At 40.6% G+C, this 20,514-nt stretch overlaps 1 protein-coding gene across 13 annotated transcripts in view; it reads left to right on the top strand.

Moving 5' to 3' along the window:
• Bcas3 (BCAS3 microtubule associated cell migration factor) overlaps window positions 1-20,514 on the top strand; it is a 460,608-nt gene that overhangs the window by 145,476 nt on the left and 294,618 nt on the right. For all 13 annotated transcript variants that reach the window (XM_034505325.2, XM_034505328.2, XM_076936103.1 and 10 more), the window contains one exon: window positions 9,835-10,099. In XM_034505325.2, the coding sequence (XP_034361216.1) occupies window positions 9,835-10,099 (265 nt within the window). The remainder of the gene's footprint in view (window positions 1-9,834; window positions 10,100-20,514) is intronic.

Below are 20,514 nucleotides of genomic sequence, written 5' to 3'. Positions count from 1 at the left end.
CTCTAGACACAGTCCAATTTCCTATTCTCTTATGAAACCCGCTTTGCCTTTAGGCATCCCTCAGCCTCATCAAAACCATTGAGAATGTGAATGTTTAAGCACTTAACCCGTTTTTTAATGCCTTGTTTCTATTAGTATTATTTTTTACTTAACGCAAAACCTAGAAGTTCAGTGAGGAATAACAAATCTTGTAAATCTTAGGGCACTGCCCCCCCCATTGATATTTCCTATTGCCAACCATTTGTCTATTTATCAGGTAGGCAAATGAAATAGAAATTACTAACAATGCTTTTGCTCAGGGTCTACCCTGTAATTGAGAATTTCTAAAAGCCAAACATAAAGATACAAAGACCTAAGTTGGTAACCATAAAATTAATTGTTATAAAGTCCTACTGAAAATTATTTTGAACTGATAAAATTTAATACCAATCATGAAATCTGTCTGGCACATGATTTATCTGGCCATCTTTTAGTACTTGAAAAATTGTATTATTCTGAATTCTTCCAAGAACTCCAAGGGCACTTTAATCAGGCAAGGGAATAAAAAAAAGTATATGGATCTAATTACGTTGAATTAAGTTGTTTTGTGGTCTTTGACTGGGGATATCCTCTGCATCTGACAGTAATTTTCCTCTTGAAGCACATATGCTCTGTGGAGAATGCCCTTGCTCCGGCAGCAGTGTGAGTCTCACTGGTACCTTGTCAGTAGGCTCCAGTGTGCCTTGCTCAAGTCCCCTATAGCGACACTTTGTTCATAGACTGTGGCATGTCTTACTCAAGCCCACTTCTGTAATTTATTTGATAAATAGCAATTTTATTTTTGAAACATGTAAATATTCGTGTTTTCACATTAAAACAGTTTTACAATGTAGTATGATTTATACCTTTTTAGTTCTGAAGTTGAAATAGGCTAATTATATTATTACTTAAACTTTGTGAGAAAATTTAATTTTTAGTGTCTAGATGTTCCAAATACCGTGTGCTAATGCTTATGCAGAAATGCCACTTTCCTGTGGTTTTGGTTTATTTGGTTATGCCATATAGAAACCTCCATTTTATTAAGATATTCTTCACAAACTATTGAAGTGTGCAATTCCCAGGCATCTTAGTGTATTCCGGTGGTCTAGACTGTCATCTGTGCTTGCTTTCTGTCCTTTTTTTTTTTTTTTTTTTTTTTTTGGTTTTTCAAGACAGGGTTTCTCTGTGTAGTCCTGGCTGTCCTGGAACTCACTCTGTAGACCAGGCTGGCCTCGAACTCAGAAATCCGCCTGCCTCTGCCTCCCAAGTGCTGGGATTAAAGGCGTGCGCCACCACCGCCCAGCTCTTTCTGTCCTTTCTCATCTCTGAAAACACACACTTTGCCATAGCCCTCCTTCTGTGTCCTAGTGCCTCCAGCTTCCCTGTGTATTTTGCTGAGATAAGTGGATTACTTTCTTTAAACTTCAGGTTAATTATCCAGAAAAGTGGACGCCGGTACATGTTTCATTGAGGCTTACTGAGGAGAGGGAAGGGGTACTCCCGTTGGACTTGCTGTCTCCCTTTGTTAATGAGATTCAGCTCTAGGAGACTATGGCCACAGATTCTGAGGACAGAGAACTGGAAAGAATGATAATGCCTGGGACATCTAAAAATGTGAAAGGCATATCTGTCATCAGGAAATGAGAGAATAAAGCTATATGCAAGGAAGACATGATTGGTTTGGCAGAAAATATAAATTTCTCTTTTAAAATATGTACACAGTAAGTTGTTTTAAAAACATTAAAAGGTAAACATTAGTGCACAAAGACCAAGTCTGATGTGTAGGCCTAAAATCCCAGTGACTTAGGAGGACAAACCAGAAAGGCCCTGCCTCAAAGCTGAAAAGGGGGTTGGGGTGGAGGTTAGCAGTTACAGTGTTTGCCTAGCAAAACCCTGAGTTCACTCACTGTTATGGATGGGCTCACTCTCTCTGTCTCCCTCTGTCTCTCTCTCTCTCTCTCTCTCTCTCTCTCTCTCTCTCTCTCTCTCTCTCTCTGTCTCTCTCTCTCTCTTTCCCTCCATCCTAACAACTAATTAAATATATCTCAGTATCCAAAATACTATATTATATCCATACTGGGAGAGCTAGAAGCACTGCTGAGAATCAGTAAAGGCCTGACTATGGAATACATTATAGCTTTGCAATGTCAGTTTCCTTTAAGTGTGTTTGTAATTTCTATGAAAATCTCACTGAGATTTTTTCCCCCTGTAGTAATATACCTGATAGAAAGACTTAATAAATTTACATAAATCCAGTGTGGTATGATGCATGCCTAAAATCGCAGCACTCAGAAGGGATAGGCAGAGGAAAACTATAAGTTAAAGGCCACCCTTGTCTTCATATTGAGTTCTAGGCCCACGGGGGATACATAGGAAGATCCTGTCTCAATGCAAATTAAAAAAAAAAACCACCAAACAAATGCAAATAATTGGGAGGGATTTGGGAGCATTGTGACATATATGTCTACTTGATTGTCAACTAAGTATCTTACTCAGAGGAATGATGGACAAGTGTGAAACCAGTAACACATAATATTTATAAGGAAACCAAAGAAACTAATGTCCCTTAGGTTTGGCACAGATTTTAAAAATGTGACACTAATATTAAACTCCATCAAAGCACACAATTTATAAATTTTGGTTCATTAAAGTGGGAACACTGGCCCTCCGAAAGAAGCCATTAGGAGGGGAAGACGCAAGCTGTCCTGCATCTATGATTCCATTTAAGAACCATCAGCTAGTTCAGTTGGCAGAGTGCTTGCCTAGTGTATCAGTTACTCTTCTTGTAGCTGTGACAAAATACTGACAAAAGAAACTTGAAGAAGGGAGGCTTCATTTTTGTCTGGAAGACACAATCCATCTCGATGGGAGAGAGTTAGCCTCAGGAGACTGAGGAGGCTGCTCCTGTATCCATAGAGAGCAGCGAGTAATGAATGCCTGTGCTCAGTTTAAAATATTTATTTAGTGTGTGTATGTGTGTGTGTGTGCGTGCACATATGTGCACGTACGTGCACGTGTGCATATGTGCTTTCTCTTGGCTAGTTCTTGTGGAAATCAGAGTAAGTTCTCTACTTGTGTCTGTGTTTTTCCATCAGGGCTGGTGAAAAGTACCTTGACCTGCTGAGCCAGTTGGCTCTTTCTTATTCAGTCCTGGTCTCAGACTTTGGAACCATGTGTAGATGGCCACAAGCTCCTCCTGATGCTCACACCCTCACCTCTGGTGTGCTGGGATACAAGATGTATGTCCCTGTGATCATACCTTGCATAGAAGTGCAAACACTTGAGTTATGATCAAGGTGCCATTCCTTGCAGTTCTCTCCAGTTCTACCTGTAATCTCACTTTGGGTCTTCCCAGTCTGTGTCATCGTCCCTTCTTAATTTTGTGCATAGATTAATTTTACTGGACTTATTCTGCACATCTCTGCTTGTCTCTGCCTTTGGCCTCACCCATTTTCTTAACCCATAGCATTTGTAGACAATATTAAATGAACTGGCATGCTTGGCCCAATTTCACTGTTTGTCTTTCTCTGATTCAAATAGGTGAGACAAATGTCCATTATTGATTCCCCAATGCTAATTGCTGCTTACCCCAGTCTTCCTGAGTTACTGAGGTCAGACAGCTCTCCTGACCATGGGGACACCATCATGTCCATCTTAGTCAAGGCATCATGAGCTTTGGGGAGGAGCTATGTCTTTTAAGAGAAGATAATGTAGGAGCCTGGACCTTGAGATTACCCACTCCCCTTTGAGCCTTTGATCCCACTCACTTCTCTGACATCTTTCACCTTTTCACCTTCACAGTTACCCTTCCCAAAGTGGAACCAGTATGCCGCTGGCCCCTGGCCTCTTTGGGTCAGTTCTTCAGTTCTGGTTAGAACTTAGTAACTCCTTAAATAGTTAACCTCAAAAAAAAAAAAAAAAAAAAAAAAAAAAGGCAAGCAAGCACATGTACTTAGCCTCTCCCTCAGGCAGGTGGCGATGTTGCACTGAGATAGTGCCTCAGGTCTCAGTAGTCTGAGTTCCTTATGGAACTGTTGGTCTTGCTGGACAGCACAGGAAAGAACTGGAAGGCTGCTAGGTGTTCAATTGTGAACCTGTAGGTGGTGAAGATTTCTGAAAAAAAAAAAAAAATTAAACCAGTTCAGACTTCCTCAGTGGTATATAGCTGCTTGATTTGAACTATGTGATCCCACCCTTCTGCCTACACAGTCCTGTGTGTGTCCCTGATAGAAACACAGCATATTCAGTGTGAGCTCTAGTCTCTGTACCAGTGACAATTGTAATGAGGTGATGCTATCCACTCACTGGGCGTCAAGTGAATCAAACTTGTGGGTAGGTTGAGGGTTTTGCTCTCAGAGCCACACCTCCAAGATGCTGGGGTGGGGTCCAGGGAACATCTACGCACAGCAGGATCTGCCTTCTTTCTGTAAGCCAGGTCTTCTCTGGTGACAAAGCCGTGTTTCAACCTCAATCTCTGGCATTTCTGTCTCCCCTTCCTTCCTTTATGTTTACCATGGACGATGGATAGTTGGTCACAGGAACCAGGTCTATGGGAACACATTCTGTTTTGAAATAGAAAGGACTATAGTTTTATGTGCCCTGATAATGTTCACAATTTCAGAGAAAAATGTTCCACAATGTTATTCAAAATTGTATTGATTCTACCATTCTTGTTTTGATAAACCAGATTTACATAGTCATTTGTTCCAATGTGTGTATATTCAATTTTGTAGCATTTTTTGTATGTGTAGGTTGTGTGTATACCACTGATTTAAAATACTTAACCAATCTCTCTTTGTACCAGGTTTATCTCTCGTCCTTCCTTACATAGTTTGTGGGAGTGTTCACCTTTTAAAGGTGTTTAGTTGAGTTTGTTGATGTGTTTGGAACAGGGCCTTCTATATCCCAAGCTGTCTTTGAAATCTCTTCTTGTCTCTACCTCACAAATGCTGAGATTATATGTTTTATACCACCACACCTGCCTTGTTTTAATTTTTTTAAAAGACAATGTCTCTGTGCAGTTCTTGCTGTCCTGGGACTCAGTTGCAGACCAGGAATACCAGGAATTCTCTTGTTATAACTTTTAAAATTTTAGTTATTATTACATTTATTCACACACACACACACACACACACACACACACACACACACAGAGAGAGAGAGAGAGAGAGAGAGAGAGAGAGAGAGAGAGAGAGACTCTCTTCTAGAAAGAATGTATGTGCCTGGCTGATTGGTCTCCCCAGTCCTTGGTTTTGTTTTTGATGAGATTCCTTAACTTTTTCTCCAGCAATGTAAAGCAAGTGGTTTGCAATCTCCCCCCACCCCCACCTAGTAACATGTTTCTTGCTGATGTTAGCTCACACAGCAAAACTTAGTTTGATGTACATAGATTGTGAGTGGACCATTCTCATGTTAGTAGGATGAAGAATGGTTACCTGACCTTAAACCTGAAGGTTTTTCTCTTACACATTTTACACAGTCAGGGTGTAGTTGGTTCAGAAAAATCACTGTGGGGACTGTTCTTTGTCTCAAAAAGAAGGTTAGAAGCTCTGAAGAACTGTGTTTTTCTGACTTTGTGAGTTTATTTTGATACGAATGTTCAGGTTATGGCTGTTCTTTGCGTGGGGCCTCCTGGATTGTGGCTCTCACCCCTACACTGTCCTTTAGTTGTAAGTGCTCTTCTGTGCATTTTTCAGTCAGCTAGGCATTTTCTTTTCTTTTTTCAATTTTGAATAGTTCCTGATTTGTTTGGTGTTGTCTGTTTTGTATACCATTGTTTTTTGCTCTCACCCTGGCCCACTCCTACTTGAACTCTTGTTGTGTCTTTTCTTATTCTTATGATTCCTTGAATGTAAGAGCTTGCTTACTGAGTCCTTCCTAGGTAAACAGTTCCTGGCTGTGAGTCTTCCACACTGCACTGGGGTCATGCTGTGTATTCTGATTCATCTTCATTTGTCCCCATGTGTTATCTAATGACCATGCTAGTCCCCCTTTCTTTTATATTTCTGTTAATTTGTGGTTAGATTATTGTCAGAAAGCATGGAGGATTTCATGTCTTTGATGAAGAAAATTTTAATAGTTGTACTAAAGAAAATTTAAAGTCACTGCTTTCTATAATGTTTTTTTATAAATAAATTAATGTCAAATATTTAACCTCCTTGGGGGCTAAGCTCATATTTCTAACTTAGAAATGTGAGAGTGTTGAGCTCCTGGTCTGCACTGTGGTAAAATTGTCTTTTCCCTTTTTCCTACTGTTTATTTGATACCCTTCCCCAAGCCTTCCCAGGATTGGATTTTATCTATCTCATTAAATACAGGGACAGGAAAAGTAGCCAACAAAGTGAGTTCCTTATTTGAAGCTCTGCTAAAAGTCTTTAAGACCAAACAGAATTAACATCTCTATTCACTTTGAAATGTTTACTTATGAATTAAAAACAATCCAAGCCTGTCACTTAGCACAGAGACTTCATTCCTAGGGAAGTGTTTTGAACTTTGAGGTTTATGAATAGCAGCATGTTTGTTACAGTGGCATAACTTGCCACCATACCACTGAAGACAGCCAGGTACTATTCTATGTGCTTTGCATAAATATAAGCTTGCTGACTCTGACAATACTGGCATCAATTAACTATTCTCTATCTTAGAGTTGTGCAGTATTTTGTCAGGTATCCACTTCCATGGTTAAAATCTAGTTCTTTCTTAGGCCTCAGCAGGACAGGAGAGGCTTTATTCCTCCTGCCACTTCCCTCCTTCAAACCATTTCCTACTTCCATATCAAATTTTTAAATGAAAAAAAAATCCATGAAACACCCAATGTTCTTTTTGTCCTCTATTGAGCAAATAAACTAAGGAGGAAACAAATACAAATAATAAAGAAAAGGTCTGTGTAGATCATCCATTTGCTCATATACCAATATTGTCTCCTTTAAACATGCTTTTATTTCCATTAAATTGGTTAAAATTTTTGCACAGATACAGCCTTATGGGGGAAAGGTGTTTTTCTGTAGCATTCATGTGTTACCACCAACTATGAGTTATTTTTCTCATTGCTGTGATGAAACTCCTGACAAGGAACAACTCAGAAAGGGTTTGTTTTGCCTGACAGTTGAGGGTGGATGGAGACCACGGTGGGAAAGTCAATTTAGTAGGAGTGGGATATGACAGGCCACAGTATGGCCTCAGAGAAATCAGAGACTGAGTATGGGTGCTTCACCCCTCTTCTCCTGTGTATAAGTCTGGACTCCAGACTCATTATACCCACGTTCCCTATGGGTCTCCTTTCCTCAGTTAAACATCTTTGGAAATACCCTCTTAGGCACAGCTTGTGGTGCATCCCATCATTTAGAGTCAGGATACACTCTCCCACACCTTTACTACAGAGCATTTATGGCTGTTGAACTTTTAGATAAACCTTCCTGTCATTGGCCTCCTGTTCTAACTCATTGCAGGTCTTCCTGTCAAAGCTTTCTATGAATTAAGAGAGAGAGAGAGAGAGAGAGAGAGAGAGAGAGAGAGAGAGAGAGAGAGAGAGAGAGAGGAGAGAGAGAGAACGAGAACATGCATGCTGTGTTGAATCTTCTAAACTACAGCCACCTTAAGTCCTGACTCTTTTATATAGAGTTCTGAGGCCTGTTCTACTTTCAGTTCCTCAGTGATCACAGTGAAGATGGTCTAACAGCCCAAACTGTCTTCTATTAGCCATCTCTTAATATTTTCTGTGTTTCTGCAAGCATATACACAATGTCTTTATAGAGGGAAGCATTACTGTCTGGCCTGTTTCAGACAGAGCTTGCTAAGGTCAAGCTTGTTGACCTCAGATGTAAAAGACTTGTGTACTCACAGAAACGTCTTTTCTCTGCTGCATTTCTGTAGCATTCGGGGTTTGCTTTCATAGTGTGGAGCTTGTGTTGTTTTGAGACAGAGTCTCACTCTAAAGGGGAAACCCTATTGTCTGCAGCCTCTTCGCAGTGTTGCAGTCCTAGGCATGTACTACCATGCCTAATTCTTAATAGCATATACTATTATAGCATATATTGTATATGCTATACAATGCTGCTTAGTTCCTGAGTTAGAACAGTGCATAGTGACCCTTTTGGTTATAGAAATGTTGTTTCTTAAATCTCCACAGACTCAAAAGCTGCCTTCAGAGATGGACCCAGAATTACACTGTGAAAACAGGGGGTCTATAATGAATTCTTTAGTTTTTAATATATTTGTTGGATTTAAAAAGTTTCACTTTGAAGTAGTCTTGCTATGTGACCTTGAAACCATAGCAGTCCTGCCTCAGTTCTTGAACACCACACATACCAAACTGTGTTGATGGCATCTTGTATTGATACACAAGACATGTTAGGCCTGACTTTTTGTTTTGTCTTATTTGTTGAGACAAGGACTCATGTCTCCTGAGAACCATATCCACAAACACTTCTCTCTTCATTCCTGGTGAATGGTGTGATAGGCCATTAGTATTTAAGCAACTGATTGAATAGTAACATTGACTGCATTATCTACTCTTTTGTACTTAATAGAAAACCTCTTTGGTTAATGAACCATATGCATGTGTATAGTTTTTACTCGTTTGTAGACCGAAAGTAGATTCCAACTATCCTTCTTCTCCCCTTTATCATTTGAGACAAGGGGCACCACTGAGCTGGTGCTCACTGGTTTGTTAGATCAGTTTACAAGCAAGCTCCTGGGATCCACCCAGGCCCCTCCTCTCCACTGTAGCACTTTGTTACAGCCATATACCGCCATACCTGACTTTTAATTTTAATGTTTCTGGGGCTCTGAATCCAGACTCTCATATTTTTCTGGCAGACCCACTACGCAGAGCCATCCTCCTGCCTTGGAACACACGGTATCTATTTCATAAAGCTCTATGGGTCAGTTGCAGGAGACCATGGAGGTCCTAATTCCTGCCTCTCACTTTAAATAGCAGGCAATGGAACCCTCCACTCCAGGTTTTATCTGATCCCCACATGGAGTCCTGGTGACCTATAAAATATTTTATAAATTTGTCATTTATTCTTACACAAATTTGCTAAGGAGGTGTCGGGGCCCAGCAAAATGTTGAGGCCCGGGCTGCCCCGCGTTTGGCGGCCACTGTATCCTGGCCCAAGCTGCCGCTCCGGTCTGCGGGTCGGGGTTCAGCAAGAGAGAGAGAGAGTGAGGACAGACTCGAAAAATGGAGACCAGACAGTGTCTTTCAATCCCGTTTATTCTTCAGTCTCTCTTCTTAGTCCAAGTACCAAGTCTTGAGTTCCTAGTCCCTAGTTCCTAGTCCCTAGTGCCTCCAAGTTCCAAGTTACTTCTTCCAAATGCCAAGTGCCTAATGTCTAATAACTAACTCAAGTTGTTCTCTCTAAAGTGTCTGGTTCTCTGTCTTCTCTCTGCTGTGTCTCCCTAATGTCTGCTGTGTCTGATTCTGATCTGTTCTGTCTCTGCCTTTTATATGTCTCACTTCTAAGCCATGCCTTTTGGTCACACCTATAATCATGCCCTTAGGTCTTGTCTCTAAATCTGATCTCTATACTTCTAAGTCATACTCTTAAGTCACACACCTTTAATCTCACACACCTTTAATCTCAAGGTATCTAAACCAAGATTATCGGAGTGTGCTCAGCTGTTGTAGGCTATTGTAATCCAAGTCTCATGTCAGGGTATATGGCTCAAGATGGCTGCAAAGCTGATAGCTGCTTTCTGCTAAAATCGGCCCCCAACAAGGAGGCAAGCATTTCTATTTGTATTTTCATTTACGCCTGTCCTCAGGTACACCCAAGTGATTACAGCTGTTTTTGTCTCTTTCCTCCTTCCTAGGTTCAGGACATCTGTTTCAGCCATGATTGTCGTTGGGTGGTGGTCAGTACCCTCCGGGGTACTTCCCACGTTTTCCCCATCAACCCTTATGGTGGCCAGCCTTGTGTCCGCACACACATGTCACCACGAGTAGTGAATCGCATGAGCCGTTTCCAGAAAAGTGCTGGGCTGGAAGAGATTGAACAAGAGCTGACATCTAAGCAAGGCGGACGCTGTAGTCCCATTCCAGGCCTGTCCAGCAGCCCTTCTGGCTCCCCGCTGCATGGTAAACACACTTCCCTCTCATGCTACTTCCCAAAAGCTTCTTACTCTATCACATGGGATCAGATGCAAATTTTTATTGTTTGTACTGAGCATAGTTAAGAAATTCATATTTATTAAATAAGTTAATAAGTATGAACCACAAGGATCATGGTGATCTTTTTCATGGTATTTTATCTACTTTACTTTTTCAGTATGTAAGGGATATTTAGTTTGAGATTGAGTCTATTTTCATAACATTTGAAGTATGTATTCCAGAACTTAGTGTACTGGCCTGGTATGGCCGTTCAGTAGGGAATATTTGTTGTTCCAGTGGACTTGTCATCATCTGTGTATTTGTACTTCATGTTTAAGTAAAGTTCTCTGTGATTCCTCCCATAGATTAGAGCAGGACAAAAAATCCTACTCCAGTGTCATCATCCTGTTCACTAAATGAAACATCACCAGAGTCATTCCCTGTTCACTTCTTTATAATACCAAACCACAGTTCTGGCTTTTATGGTATCCACTTGCATTTGAAAAATACTTTTACTCCAGAGCAGTCCTTAAATACGTTCTATTTGATGTAAATGAAATTTATGTTGTTGATGTATTTTGTTTCTGTAATGTCATTTTTTAAATTCTGTTCATGTTGGAAGCTGGTTACCCTTCAAACTGTAGCCTTGGCTCACTGTGAGTCTGTGCTTTGCACCTTAGACTCTGGGATCACAGACCATGCCCTGCCTCCTTCCTGTTCTGAGAGTTGTTTTCTGTGGCAGACAGTTAACTCAGTCAGTCTGAAGTGTTTGAGGCTAACCTTTTTGATAGGTTCTACTTCTTCTGCTCACTCATTTCTTTGTGCATCCATGCTGCTGTTGGCTGTTGGTTATTGTGCCTGACAGTACAAAAGTACACTCATGTGGTTTCCGGTTTGGAAATTATTAATTCTGATGATGCAATGAGCATTTTCTAATGTTTCTTGTTAAAAATGTATATTCATTTTGGATTGGAAATTCTCAATCATTCCATATGTGGAACTTTTATGGTGTTTTTCTTCTTCTGTTGCAACTTTATAAGGCCTCACAAATATAGCCCACAGTAGCCTGGAACTTATAACCCTCCTGTCTTACTCTCTGGAGGGCTATATCATATGTACTTCAGCATAACCAGACAAGTGGATCTTCACTGGATCATTGACCCCAGTGTGGCCGTGCCATTTCATTCCTTCAGGAAGACTTCACATGTTGATACTTATTTTCTGGAGAGTTGCATGGTCTCCTTAGTAGTGTCTGATTTTTAGACTGTATTTTAAGACTGAGGTATTTAACATGGAGAGATTATGGCAACCACAATAGAGAGTTCTGTAAAATAAAATATCATTTAAATGTAAACTCATTCTGTCAACTGATACCCCTGCCTCTCAAACATCTCCCTCTGCAGCAGGGAGTCACTTATGCTTCAACCAGTTTCTTACTATTTATTCTTCACCCTGACCTCCCCCCCTTTTTTTTTCTGTGCCTGTACCTGCAGCCTTTTCTCCTGGTACCACTGTGTGACATTTTCTTGTAGCTCACCCTTCCTTGTTTTAGAGGAACAGACCCAATCAGAACAGTGGTTGTTTCTCTTCATGTTCTCTTTGTGTCTTCCATGTCAAAACAAAATGGGTATTGTTGTTGGTTAGTTCTAAAAATGATGTATTTACAGTTTGTGTGGGTAAACAGTCTGATGCTGGTTAAAAACAATGTAAACCTTGGAGCAGGGAGGGATTCATCTTGAAAATGAATCATGTCTTGGCTGCATTGCGTTGTTTGTCTGCGCTCTTTTTAGCAAAGTAAAGGAAACTGTTAAATAACAATTGATATAGGGTATTTCCTTTTAGTTCTTTGGAGCCAATCCAGTTTAGGTTAGGATTATGTTATCTATTTTTTTTTTAATTTTCCAGAGGATGTTTATTTACTTGAAGTATTTTATTTATAAATCTTTCTTTCATTTCCTATCTCATTGCCTGGCTTTGGAATAGATAAGGCATTCTTATGTTGAGATTCGTGAGGAGGCATAGCAGCCTTTAGCGTTCATTATGAGTATGGAAAGCACATGACGGTGACATGAGTAGTGTCTGGAGGCAAGTGCCATAGTCCCTTAGCACACTGAATCTTTGTATGTGAGGTAACACCTGAGTGTTTCCAGTTACTGTCTTTAGATGCTGTCTGTGCTTACCACTGCTTTGCAGTTACCTTTGACTGTACTACTGTCACCTCTCACTGTGCCACCATGATAAAATGTAATGTGACTATACCAGAGCACCATTTTCCTTAATAATTATATTTATTTATAACTGATAAGTATTATTCTCAGAGCACACAGCCTTTTCTAGATTTGCAAATGGTGTGTCATTTAGAAATAGTGAATCTTTGACGATTATTTCTTCCCTCCTCCATTTCAGTAACCTCTAGCCTTATTTGAAAGACGCTAATGAAACTATTTCCTTAATTAACCATCCTCTAACTCTGGTGAAAATTGTGACTCACCAAGCTGTTAGCTGGTTAGGGTGGTCAGTGTCCCAGTCTGATTTCCATCCCATCTTACCAAGGATTCGGCCCCACTTGCATTCACTCTTAAGAAGCTCCCTCTCGTTTTCTGTTTCCCTACCTGCTCCGCTGCTTATCAAACTAGCCACCTAAAGCTGCATTTCTTAAGTACTACTTAGTGCTATGGCAGGTGTAAGTCTCAGTATTGTTCTTTCTTGAATAAAGGAATTAATTATTGACATGGTGGTATCTCTTATTGATGTTAAGGATGGCAGAATCTTCCTGTTTTCACCTGTTATCTTGGCCCCTTGTGTATCAGGTGGTAAAATGATTCTACAAAGAAGTTATTCCTAGAAAAACAGTGTATTTTGTTATTTTTCTAAATTATTCTTTAACATAGCATTATGGTGTTTTCATTCATGTATTAAAAACCAATTTAGATTTAAATAATAACTTGTCAAACGGAAGAGATTTTTATTCATAGTAACATTGCTTTTCATTTGATGCATGTAAGATGGTCACTTACTCAGCCACTGTGAATTCATTATTATTTTAACATATGTGCTGAGGCTCTTCTGAGAGTAAGTAAATAATGGTGAACAAATCAAAATAAGTCTGTTTTCTTGCAGCTATTGACAAATTTAAAGAAGGGGAGGGAATACAAGCTGTGGTATTGCATACCTTTAATCTTGACAGATGTATGTGGGTTCAAGGCCAGTCAGGTGTATATCCTGAGACCCTGTCTCAAAAAGAATAGAAGAAATTAGGAAATGTCTTGAAATGATTTCAACTTTAAATTGCCATCCTGTTTGTGGATGTCACTGTGGTGATATTGAGCAAAGACCTGATGGTTATGAGTGGGCAGCAGAACTTCTAAATCCTAAGCTGAGAATGTGCCTGCTGTACTCGGGACAGTATGACAGCTGCTCTGGCCAAGCACAGTGGCCCCCATGTAGTGACGTATGTACTCAGTTGATGAGAACTCAGTGTTGGGTTCTGGAGGTAGGAGTGATAGAAGACTGGTTTGGGTGCTCCCAGGGGAGATGTGTATGGAGGACAGCACAGTCTGAGAGTGGGACAACAGTGATGAGCTGACAAGGTTCAGCAAGAGAGGGCAGGTGGATCCAGGCTGCTCATTAATGGTTTTGTTAGAGGGCCATAGACATTCTGAGTGCACATGTATTTGTGTGTGTGTGTGTGTGTGTGTGTGTGTGTGTTTGTGTGTACATGTGTTTATGTGTCACAGGGTCTCTCCTTTAGCCCATGCTAACCTAGAACTATTTAATAAACCATTGTTCTCTTACACATGGCCGTCCTCCCTCTCCTTCCCCAGTGCTGGATTGTAAGTGCTGGTATAAGCCACCACAGCCAGCTTCCATACTGGTTCTATGGTAGAACAGTCAGGGTTTTTTGTTACATATTATGTCAAGTAGGAAAGAATGGTTAAGACATGGTGACTAGCCATGGTCCTGGTTCGAAAAGCTGGAAGAATTGAGATGATCAATTGAAACAGAAGGTTTGGGCATAGGAGTAGGTTGAAAGTTTTAGATGTGTTCAGCTTAAGATCTCTGCCTCCCACCTCCTCCCACCCATGGCCGTTTTTCTTCTTTCTGTCTAGTCACTTATCCTGTCTTTCTCTGTCTCTTTGGAGACAGGGTCTCCTTTTGTAGCCCCAGGTGGCATGCTGGGATTACAAGTGTGTAACTGGACACTGGGTAAGATGTCCTATGTTCCTAGCACAGTTGGAATTGCTGGGAAATTGTGCATCTGTATGGGGATAATGATCGGAAGGAAAGCCTCAGTCGATACAGGTGACAACACCTGCAGGATTGTTGCTCCTGGTAAGAGATGTCATCCAGAAGTCACTAATACGTGATGTGAAATGGGAAATTATATACAGGAAGTAGCCAGGAGGGAGGTAGTGACTGTGCTAAGTTCCAGCATCTGGGCAAGTGAAAGTTGGGGCTGACATTCAGTTTAGTGAGAGAGAAGACTGGCAAGAACAGTTTGCTCGGGTGTAAGGAACTTGTCTGAGATTTTAGTTAGACAAGAAAATCTGCACCACATGTATTGGTTGTGTCAGGTTTTTATTACTTCTTTTAGAATGTAATATAAACAGGAGCAAGATAGTGGAAGGAAGTTAGGGGCCACAGAAGTCGTCATTTGTTTTCCATAGATGTAGGTGCTGAGGATGGATGGTGACCAGTGGAGCTGAATGACCAAGACCAAGGTGGTTCGCAGATAGGTTCACCACTCACTTAAATTATAATGTGGCCTTGCCTTCAAGCTTCACTGTCTGTCTGTCTGTCTGTCTGTCTGTCTGTCTGTCTGTCTGTCTTGCTGCACCTGGAGTTGCACTCTTACTTTCTGTAGTTATACAGTCCTGCTTTTTCCTAAGAAAAGCTGTCTTTTCTGTTCACTGCATTGATTGCTCAGCACCCCATTAGGCTTACCCATTTATTTGTGATGCTGAGATGAATCCCAAGGCCTTTTGCCCCACTGCTGATGATTTTCATGGTCTCTCTTACTGAGCTGTGTATTGCAAGGTAATAGAGGACCTAGGATCAGACTTCCTCATGGTGGACTCTCTAGGATCAGACTTCTTCATGGTGGACTCTCTAGGATCAGACTTCTTCATGGTGGACTCTCTAGGATCAGACTTCCTCATGGTGGACTCTTCTCTATGACTTTTGGGCTATTATCTTAGACAAATTGCTCCCTCTGTCTACTGAGACCTGTTTTTGTTTTTTTGTTTTTGTTTTGTTTGTTTGTTTGGTTTGGTTTTGGTTTTTTTGCTTATGTAGCAGGGCTAATAATATGCCCAGTCTTGCAGGGTTACCATTAAAATTGTAGCATTAGAATAATACTTAGTGCATATGGAACTCTTAGTAAAGATCAACTGGTGTCACTTAAACCTTGCTGTTCTTTGTCGACAGTGTGCAGGATTGATTCATTTCCCATGCTTTAAAAAAATAGTGTAAGTAAACAGTTCAATGAATATTATTGGATGAAATAAAATTTTGAACTTATTTTGTTGAGGCTTTTCATTGCTTTCAATATGGACATTGGCTTGTGACTATTTCTGAAGTGGGAGATGATACGAATCCACAGTTGAAAGTGGCACTAGTCATGGTTTCACACATGAGCTTACAGAATTGACAGATGTGCACACCTTCTTCTGCTTTTTACATTTTCCTTAGGTGCATGCTTGTGTGCATTCCTGACAGTCTTTGGGAGTTGCCTGTCTTCCCTTCACCATGTGGGCCCTAGGGATTGACCTCAAGGAAAGAGTCAGACTTGGCTGCAAGCCTTTGCTCACCCACCCCACTGGCCCTGCTTATTTTTGCCATTTCTTTATTTTGTAAAATAGTTTCCCTTTAGGTTTAGGAATATAATGTCCACCCTGTGTTGAGACTTTTAAGGACTGATTGAACTCCCCTTGTTCCTCTGTCCCTTCCTTTTTCCCTCCCTCTGTTTTTCCTAGTGTGTATAGTTCAGGCTGGCCTCACTATGTAGCTATGTATGTGACTCATTACGTAGCTAAGGCTACCCTTTATCACTGACTCCCCCCCTTCCTGCCACCACCTCCCAAGGTTTGAGTATGCCCCCCAACCCAGCTTCTTTCTCTTAAACTGGTTTGGTCTGGGGAAGGAGTTGTACTTAGCCTGCAGCATTGGACAACTGAATTCCAGACTCTGCTCCCTCCCAACCTGAGATTTGAGGGCTTTGAAGGAAGCCTCATTTCTTGGACCCAGAACTGCTATGTTTCAGCAAAAGGTTTACAAGTCCAGCAGTATTTCTTCCTTTTTAGCATCTGTGTGTACAGCATTCATGTCTTACCACTTGGAGACTGTTTACAGCCTTCATTTGATGGTTTATTGTAGTTATTTACTTTGGTCAATAGGGAGTTTTCTTGATACAGACCGCATCACATTGTAAATGCGAAGCAGCCACACAGCTCTGCCTCATATAGCTTCACCTTCTTGGGAGAGTCAGCACCGTGTCTTGACTGTTCCTCCGATTCACTGTTTACTTGTGGACTGAAGTTTCCATGAGTGTTTTAATTTTTGCCAAGAAAAATCAATCATGTGCACTGAAGTTCTGCTTTAAATTTCATGCCTCATCTGACACAGAGTATATAAATGGTGCAGACACGTCATGTGGGAGAGCCCTCCTTGGGTCGCTTAGCACCTGGGGTTTGCTCACTCCTTGTAGCCTGTTGCCTGAGGTCAATGCAGCCTTGCTTCTAATCTGTTGTTTTAAAAACTTAATGTTTTCCGGGCTCCCGAGGCATCCTCTGAAAATGTTGGCATAACTCTATACTCATTTTGACATTTACTATATAACAACACCATCCACATTTTAAATATTTTCTTGTCTTTTCTGTCATTGTGCAGAGATGGCAGATGAGTTCTTTATGCAAATGTTTGGAAAAGGGTGACCTCACACAGCAAGATGTCTAATTTAAAAACCACATAGGAAGCCAAGATGTGGTGACACAGCCTATGATTAAGTACTCTGGAGGCTGAGGCAGGAGGATTGTCATGAATTTGGGACCAGTGTATGCTGATGTGTGATATCTCATCTCAAATTTTTTTTAAACCACTAATTGAAAAAACTATCAAAGAAAGATAGCAGCTGTAGCCGCTCATATTCTTTATAGCGGTTTGAAGTCCACAGAAGTGTTCAGGGACACATAGTGCCTTAGATGGCTCAGTGTGTAGTTGTTCTACATACATGCAAGTTTATCCTGCAGGACCCACCTCTAGTTCCAGCACTTGGGAGGAGTGGTCAAGAGGATCCCTGGAGCAAGCTGACTGGGTATCCAGTCTTGGTTCTTCAAAGCTTCAGGGTCTGTGAGAGACCCTGGGGCAGGGAAGCAATAGAACAAGAACCAGGGCATGGAACTTCTATTCCCGGGTGTGCATGGACAGACAGATGTGCATGCACACACACAAGCAGGCACTCATTCACACTAGCAAAACACAGGTGTATGTAGTGCCATGAGTGAGAGAAGTAAAGTAGGCTGTGAAAAGCCTCAGAAGCCTGGTAAAGTACACACTGCACACACTAAAGTGTTTTAAAAATAAAATTAAACCCAGTTTAAATACTGTAATCTTTTATGTTGTTTAGCTAAACTTCTTCAAAATAAATGCCACAAGAAAACATAAAATAAATACCAATGTAATGTAATTAGCACTTGATGCAAATACAATCTTTCATTTGCTTTTTTTCTGCTTATGAATACAAATTTGCATTTGCAAATCATGAACAGTTTAGGTTTATCATTTAAAAGTTAATGAGACACGCCTCTAGAGGGCAGTGTGCTCTCAGCTTTTCAGTTACTGTAAGCCAGGCTTGAACCTGGGTACCCTGGGAGCAGATGCCATGGCATCTCTTCGTTATTGTGTTTTCTTGTGGTTTATTCTCCAAATTCTCCATAAGCAATTGGATTATGTATTATTATCAACTTCAGCTCTTTACAGTACTTTGTGTAGATGTTCAGTTCCTATGTGTGATTCCTGACGGCTGCTGTCTATAGAAACATTTTAGTTGTGTTATTTTTTAAGTGCTAGCAGTATGGTCCCAGCCTTCCTGTCCCGGAGCATGTGTGCCCTGCTTTTTTGTAAACCAGCCATTGACTGGATGCCATGATTCAGGCACTGTTAGAACTGTTAATTTATCTCTCTTTTCTTACCACTGATTGGCCCTGTCTGTCGCTTGCTGCACCGTCCATTCCCCAGTGGCCTCTGCTTTCAGCACCTCATAATTTCTTCTCCACTGTTTTCCTTTATGCCCCTTTCTAGAAATCCTGTGAGATGAATCTTGGGTCTCCTGTCTTAGGCCTGGAGCTCCTGTTTGTGCTTTGTATTTTTGTATTTGTGAGGGATTCCCCATTGCTACATTCCCATGTCCTATTGCATTCTTGTACCCACAGTGTATTCTAACAGAGACTTTTCTTTGAACGTTTCTCTTGTCATCAAGTCTTTTTCTTGTGTTACCTATTTTGTATTGTTTAATGTTTTTAGAGCTTTTTGTCTTTTTAACTGTTATCTCCATTGTTTTGTTCTTCTTTCTTTGTCATTGTTGTTTTAATTGTTCTTTCTAAGTCCTGACTGACACTGTTTTCAGACTGGATAGATTTTGAAGTACTGCACCTAGATTTCATTGCTGTGATTAAGCCAGAATACTCACTTCAGTGTCCTGGAATCCTTGACTGACTGCTACATAAAAATTATTGTTTCAGTCTTCAGTTTTATAACTGATTTGCTTTTATTTCATCATTTAATTTTATTAACTGCCGAGCCTTCTTTCTAGCCCCCCAACTCAGTCGTTATGAGTACTGTCTGATCTTTCAGAGTACCTGTGTTCAACTCCTGTTACCTTCGTGTTAACTCACAATTGTCTGTAACTTTAGTCCTCAGGAATTTGATGTCATTGCATGTGGTGCACATACACATACACACGCAAACACTCATACATACGAAGTAAAAGTCAATACAAAATGATTAATTATTTTCTCTGTAAAGGGATCAGTCTGTCTTCCATTTTAGGTATTAAAAAAAATAGCCGCTGAAGTTGGTTTTGATAATTGCGGGAGGTAAAATATTTCACTGTATAGAATAGAACAAAGGTCTGGAGAAACTATTATTTCCTTTTCTAAGAGTAAGTAGGAATTATGTTCTAGTTCAGTTGCCCTAGAGGTATTTCTGGGAATCACAGAGGCAGATATTTTGTTTGTTTATGTGATAGACAAAATGTTATATTGATAACTCGTCACAGAGGAGACTAGGAAGGTTGTTCTCTTATTACTCATGAGAATGAAATTTGGAAACAATGTTTCTAGTATTTGGTCTTGAAGAAAGTAGAGAAGGCAATGAGAGTCAGTAAACTTCTCAGGACAGATGCCTCTTAGTGCTGTTAATTACTACACCCAAGTGACCAAGTTAAAGTTGAGTGTAGCAAGCAGAGAAGTATTGAGGTTGAGTGTTCTGAACAGGAATTGTAAATCTGTTGTTGGTAATTTTAGTTTACAAAATGGTTAAAATAGGAAAGACAAGAGAAGCAGAAGAGTGGGGTCACACTGTGCCATGGTTACGTAGACTGAGAGGTGGGAGGTAGGATGATTCCCTGTGTCAAGGTGGATGGCGTGGAAGCTGGAAGACGACAAGGAAAGGAAAGGAAAGGAAAGGAAAGGAAAGGAAAGGAAAGGAAAGGAAAGGAAAGGAAAGGAAAAAGGAAAGGAAAGGAAAGGGATTTCAGGTTCATTGGAAGAGCTGCTCACTTTGGCTCAAGTGTTTGTGCAGGTGAGAATCTTTCAAGCCACAATGAGGCACCAGAGAGAAGCATTTCAGAGTGGACAGAGGAGTCCTGTGAGCATGGCTTCTCTGCTGACTGCAGAAGAGGCCAGCTTTTCATGTTCGGTGTCAAGATCTATCCTGGGTAGCAAATGATTCAGTTGTTCATTATAGTTGTTCACTCTAGCATTGACATGGCATGGGTTGAAATAGGTTCACCTTTTATAAAAATCATGGATGTGGAAAAAAGATTAGGTGTCAGTGTAGATAATGAATACAGTATTCCGCAAGTGATCCAGGACCTCGCAGTTGAGAATCCCAGGGAGACTAGGGCTTGTTCCCTTGTAGGTGTGCTGTATCCAAGGCTGTTCATGGAAACACCCCATGCTTCTAATGCTCAAGGAAAGGGTTTTAATGTATAGAGGTTAATTTATGAATGCACTTTTGCAAACTTGGAGCTAGCGATCTAGATCTTGAATTAATTCTACTATTCATAAAATGTGGTAGATTTATAATATTTATTTTATTTTTGCGAACAGTTTGATTTTAGGAATTCTTGGTTATATAAGGAGCTAAAATTGAGCATTAGTTTCCTGTTTGTTTGTTTTTTTTCT

The sequence above is a fragment of the Arvicanthis niloticus genome, chromosome 6 (assembly GCF_011762505.2).
Source record: "Arvicanthis niloticus isolate mArvNil1 chromosome 6, mArvNil1.pat.X, whole genome shotgun sequence".
NCBI lineage: Eukaryota > Metazoa > Chordata > Mammalia > Rodentia > Muridae > Arvicanthis > Arvicanthis niloticus.
The sequence above is the reverse complement of the archived record's forward strand: the minus strand, read 5'-3'. Positions and strand labels throughout refer to the sequence as shown.